The following is a 5553-nucleotide window of genomic DNA, read 5'->3' as shown; positions in this document are numbered from 1 at the left end:
GCGTCACCAGGTGGGACTGGTTTTCAAGACTGCACCTCAAGCTGGCAGCTCGACTGCTACTGCATTAGCGTCACCAGGTGGGACTGGTTTTCAAGGCATGAAGGCATCATAGAGAGTAGCCGAGGCCTGGCACGGTGAGAGACCAGGGGAGGCCATTGGTGAAGGTCCAGCCTCGGTTACAGTGGAGACCCCAGGATATCGGAGACACGAGGACTGTGGAATGACCATCAAAGACGCAGCAAGCGTGGAGTGGAGATGTCCTGAGCCGGAAGACAAGCTACGTGAGTTGCAGGTGGCACAGCTAGAGAGGCAGGCCTACCAAACTCCCTGGAGTCCCAGATCTCATACACAAAGCCGTTACTGTTGGATGTTGGTTTTGCTTCGGTCTGATTGTAGCTGTGCCCTGGTGCTTTTTCTCTCAGAATAGGAAGTATTTAGCTGTTTTTTTTTTTTTTTTTTACAGGCACCTGCAGTTAAGAGACTTTGGCTATTTTAAGGAAACTTTGAACTTGTAAAATATTGAAAATAAGGAGTGTGGTTTTTAAAAGGTGGACTGTCTTACCCTGTGACATTAACATAAAATCTTGTGAACAAGAAATAAAAAGTAGTGATATGTCTACTTGTCAAGTGGACAAGAGGTCAATTGGAATTGCCTCCATCAGACTGGCCTGTGGCCAAGGGGGTCATTTTCTTGGTTAATGATTGATTCATTGTCCTTGGTATCACCCTTGGACAGGTGCCCCTGGGTTATTTAAGAAAGCGGGCTGAGAAAGTCATGGAGAGCAAGCCAGGAAACAGTTCTTCTGCTTCAGGTCCGTCCTCCAAGTTCCTGTCTCAGTTTCCCTCAGTGATGAACTGCGCTGAAACACACCCTTTCCTCCTCAAGTTGCTTTAGGTCAATGGTTTAGCACAGCGACAGAAAGCAAGCTCAGACACCTGAATCAGAACCATTGTTATCATTTTTCTGTTTTATTTTTAGTTTTGTTAATCTCCTCTAATTTACAAATTAAATTTAGTCAGGAATGGTGGCACACAGCTGTAATCCCAGCACTGGGGAGAGAGGCAGGAGGATCAAGAATGTAAGAGCAGCCTAGACCAAAATGAGTTCGGATCCAGTCTGACCAAAATGAACAAATAAACAAACATTAAACTGAATCGCAGACATGGGGGTATAAGAGAAATGTAATATGCATGCTCTCTGTCTGTCTACGGTTCCAATGGAGGGGTCTTGAACATTTACCCCTCGTGCATAAATGGAGAACAGTGTACAAAGAGAAACTAGCAGACACAGTCTCACCAGCTCTTGGAAACTCTTCTCTGCTCGCTCTCCCAGCAGTTCATGGTAGAGCTTCGTGGACACTCCCAGCCAGTTCCCTAGGAACTGCAATGGTACCATGCCAACCTCAGCATTGACCTTATCCCCTGCCTGCTTTTAGCAAGGGACGATCCTGAGTGTATTTGTGGGGGCTGCAGTAGTTTTAGGGGGGAAATAAGTACAAAAAGGTAGACTTCTGCCCCGACTGTGGAAAGGCTGCCTAAACCTTAGTGCTGCCCAGACTCAGAGCCAGCCACTGTGGGGAAGCACTTAGCTTCGGGGACTAGTTGTTCAAGCAAGTAGCAGATGCCAGTTCAGTAGCAGACAAGTGGGGTGGTGACCTCCAAGGACCTCTTCACATACTTACTCCCTGGGATGATGAAAAGGAGGGAGACTGTCACAAAAATAGATCAAATACCCAATCAGATTTCCCCTTCCAGAATCACCATAGGAACCATCCAGGGCCAGTTTCTCGGGCCAGGCTGGAGCTGGGTCCCAGTTCTATTACACAGCTTCCCAGCTCCAGCCCAACCCCATCTCTCCATCTTGTTTTCTTTCAGAACTTGACAATTCCTTTTTCTTTTGTTGGTTTTTGTTTTTTGTTTTTTGTTTTTGTTTTTGTTTTTGTTTTTGACAGAGCCTCTCTCTACTATGTATCTCTGGCTGTCCTGGAACTCACTTTGTAGAAAAGGCTGGCCTCCAACTAAAAGAGATCTGCCTGCCTCTGCCTCCTGAGTGCTCAAATTAAAGGGGTGCAGCAAGCCCAGCAGGAGTCCCTATAAATTGCCTCTGAATTTTTAAATGTTAGCACCTTATTTCCAAATGCTTAAATACTCTCTGGCCTCGGCTGGGGGATGTGCGCAGAGCTCGGGTGGTAGAGAGCTCACCTAGTATGCACCAAGTCCTGGATTTAGTTTGGTTCCCAGTGCCATCTATACCAGGCATAGCAATGCACACCTACAATCCTGGCACTCAGGTAATGGAAGCAAGAGGACCCTAAGTTCGAGGCTGTCCTTTGCCATGCAGCGGTTTTATGGCCAACCTGGGACACATGAGGCCCTATCTCTAAATAGGCCAGCTCTGTTAGGGAAGGGGCTTTGAAGGGGCAACGCTCAAGCTGTCCTCGGCTGAGGATGGGCTGCAGAATAATTTGTGCCTCTGGCTAAGAACAGAGGCTCCCCTTCCAGAGACTAGTCAATGCTCATCCAGGACCCTAATCACTTCACTTTTCCTCTTTGAGCAAGGAATAAAACTCACAGCAAGCCCCTGCACACTCCTGGGGATGAATCGCCTGGAGCTGGCGCTGCACTCACCTGCCATGGCTCCTGATATTGAGCGCAGACTGTAGTACCAGATGCTGACAGGCTGAGCAGCTGGTTGCCCGGACTACCCTGCAGAGTTATGGAGAGATCTGTCTGGCTGCAGCCTGGGCTGAGCACTTGTTGGCTTTATATCCTGCCTAATTGGCCCTGCCCATTGTGTAGGGCAGCCAGCCAGCGAAGGCTGGGCTGGATTCCGGAGCCCAGAGGCTCTGTGGGGAGGATCCCAAGTTACTGGATGGAAGAAGCAGTTAAGGGCTGGAATAGTACTCCTGCATATGGAAGTCAAAAGGGTTTCTGAAAGCCAGGCAGCGAGAGGGGATTTGAGGACATGGGTACATATGGGGTAAATTCAACTGCCCTCTGCAGGAAATCTCCTGGGTACAAAATGGAAATTTCCAACAGTAATTACCTGAGCTTTATTGGGCTTGCTCACATATCCGGCCTGTATGGATTAATCTTTACAATCTTTTACTGAAGCCCTGAGAAGTAGCCTTTCCGTGCAAAGGGAAGGGTGAGGCTAGCAAAATCCTGGCTCAGATTTTGCCAAGTCACTGTGACTCTAGACTGAGCGCCTAGAGATTCACAAAGATTTACATCAGAGCATAGAACAAAAAAGGTTTTAAATCTCCATAAGTAAGCATTATGGTTGTGGGGCATGTAGCACAGGCCTTTAATCCCAGTAGACAAGAGTCAGAGGCAAGCAGATCTCTGTGAGTTCAAGGCCAACCCGGTCTATGTAGTGTGTTCTAGGACAGTCAAGGCTACATAGTGAGACCCTGTCTCCAAAACAAAACAAACAAAAAACCAAATTGGTAAACTCATCCTACAGAAGAAAAAGGAAATGGACTGTCAGGAAGTCAGGTAAAGGGGCTGGAGAGATGACTCTGCTGTTAAGTGAACGGGCTGCTTTTTCAGAGGACCTCTGGTTCCCAACATCTCATGGGGCTGCCCACAGAGGACCCTTTGGTTCACAGCATCTCATAGAATGGCCCACAGAGGACCCTTTGGTTCACAACATCTCATAGGGTGGCCCACAGAGGACCCTTTGGTTCACAGCATTTCATAGGGCTGCCCAGAGGACCCTTTAGTTCCCATCATCTCATGGGGCTGCCCACAGAGGACCCTTTGGTTCACAGCATCTCATGGGGCTGCCCACAACCAGTTGTAATTCAGCTCCAGGGGACCCATCGTCTTCATCTGACCTCAGACAGGGAGGTAGGCTCTGTTTAGTCTCAAACCTTTTAACTGACAGATCCAACCTCCTCTCTAACTGAGGTTCCTATTTAACAAATCAAAAGCAGACCTGGCTAGCAGGATCTCCCAGAATCCCTCAGTCCCTACCTGTCACAGGGTGTGGCTGGCATACCCTGACCATACCCTGAAAACTTCAGCCCAGGAGCTACCTGCCTTTCCCCCCAAGCAGTTCTGCCCTATATAATCCAGACATCTGGGCTACACCAGTCCTTTTTACTCTTTAACCTCTTGGTCTCTTGGTCTCCCTGGTTTCCTGACACTCCCATCCCTGTTCTCAGAGGCCAGGCTCAGGGTCCGGTTCATTCTGGACTCTCCCATGTGTTTCTGCCTCTGGCTATGCTCTCCCTTTTATTTACCATAAACCTCCTTCTCCACGACACCTAGGAGCAGTCATGTCGCCTTTTCTTTCCATCTTTCACTCAGGATCTGGAGTTGCAGTCTTCCTCGGTGTTGAGGTCAGGCTATGCTTTACTCTAAGTCATTCCATAGTGCATAAAACAGTGGTTCGTCAGGCAGTAGCCCTGCCTCATAGACGCCATTTTACAAGGACCTAGAAACTATTCCATCTGTCCCACCATCCATTCAGCATGGACTAGAAATGATTTACTCCTGGGAATAGAAAGGACACATCCTTAGGTTTACTGGGGAAACTTAAAACTGGGAGGGTCACATGGGATAGCAGGGAAGGAGGTCCTTGTGCTCACAGATAGGCACTAGGGGAACCAGGAACACTAAACACACATGGTTGTCTCTTCAAAGGGAGAGATGGATAACCTGTTTTCTGCCCAGAAGATGTGCTTAATAGCCTGGTGACCTTTGGGCTATCTATGTGGCCAAGAGGACACCAGATCCTCCCCAGACCCTTGTTTCAAACTTGTTTTCTCAGTTAATATACAGAACTCGTCTTTATGGAAGATGTCATTTGTACTTAACAAAGAGTTTTGATGTGAGATTGAGTGAATTATCACCAGGAAACTTTTCACCAAATTGTTCTGTGCTTAATAATGCCTCAATTAAGCTACTTGGCATCAGACTTTGTAGAGAGAGCCCGCCTTTTGGGGGTGGGACAGTTTGGGCAAATGTTTACTTAAATTGGGGCGCGCAGACGCTGCAGCCCGTTTTCCTGTTTCCTGTTTCGGTGCATCGCTGGAACTTCGGTTGCATGAGTGTGCTATTTACATTAAAGTTGTATCATCTTATACCAATTGGTCTGTATTAATCCGATCCGCCTTCATTTGGTGCTCCAACGTTGTGGCAGATTTTCCCTGCGCCCGCAACAGGACCCGGGCGGTGGCCTCAGCCACCCCCGCGGGTCCCGGGTCGAAGGGCCTTCAGCCACCGCTGCACGGGGACCCGATCTAGTCAGCCTTTGCGAGCAAGATTGGTCGCCACCCGCCGACTCTGCTCGCCTCTCCCTGCGCGCTCTCCCCGGCCCAGCGCCGGCACCGCACAGCTCATTAGCTGCCAGCGCCGGGCACCCTCCCCCGAGCGCGCAGCCGCTAGTGCTCCAGGGCTCACATTGCGCTTGCCTGCGCGGACCACCTCAGGGGCAGACTTGGTCTGATTCAAGGTAACCTCCTCACACACATTTTAAATCTTCAGCCAGAACGATAAATTTCGGTTTTGAGTTGTTTCAGACCGGACCTCCACGTGGACTCAAGT

General features: G+C 49.0%; 1 protein-coding gene across 2 annotated transcripts in view; it reads right to left on the bottom strand.

Annotated features, from left to right (window-relative positions):
- The window catches only part of LOC101996668 (NAD(P)H dehydrogenase [quinone] 1), a 13179-nt gene extending 10441 nt beyond the window's left edge, over window positions 1-2738 (bottom strand). For both annotated transcript variants that reach the window (XM_005348442.2, XM_026779630.1), the window contains exon 1: window positions 2629-2738. In XM_005348442.2, coding sequence (XP_005348499.1) covers window positions 2629-2635 — 7 coding nt within the window. In that variant the 5' untranslated portion in view covers window positions 2636-2738. The remainder of the gene's footprint in view (window positions 1-2628) is intronic.
- Window positions 2739-5553: the final 2815 nt, after the last annotated feature.

The sequence above is a fragment of the Microtus ochrogaster genome, chromosome 6, assembly GCF_000317375.1.
Source record: "Microtus ochrogaster isolate Prairie Vole_2 chromosome 6, MicOch1.0, whole genome shotgun sequence".
NCBI classification, from domain to species: domain Eukaryota; kingdom Metazoa; phylum Chordata; class Mammalia; order Rodentia; family Cricetidae; genus Microtus; species Microtus ochrogaster.
This window is presented reverse-complemented; position numbering and strand designations above follow the sequence as displayed.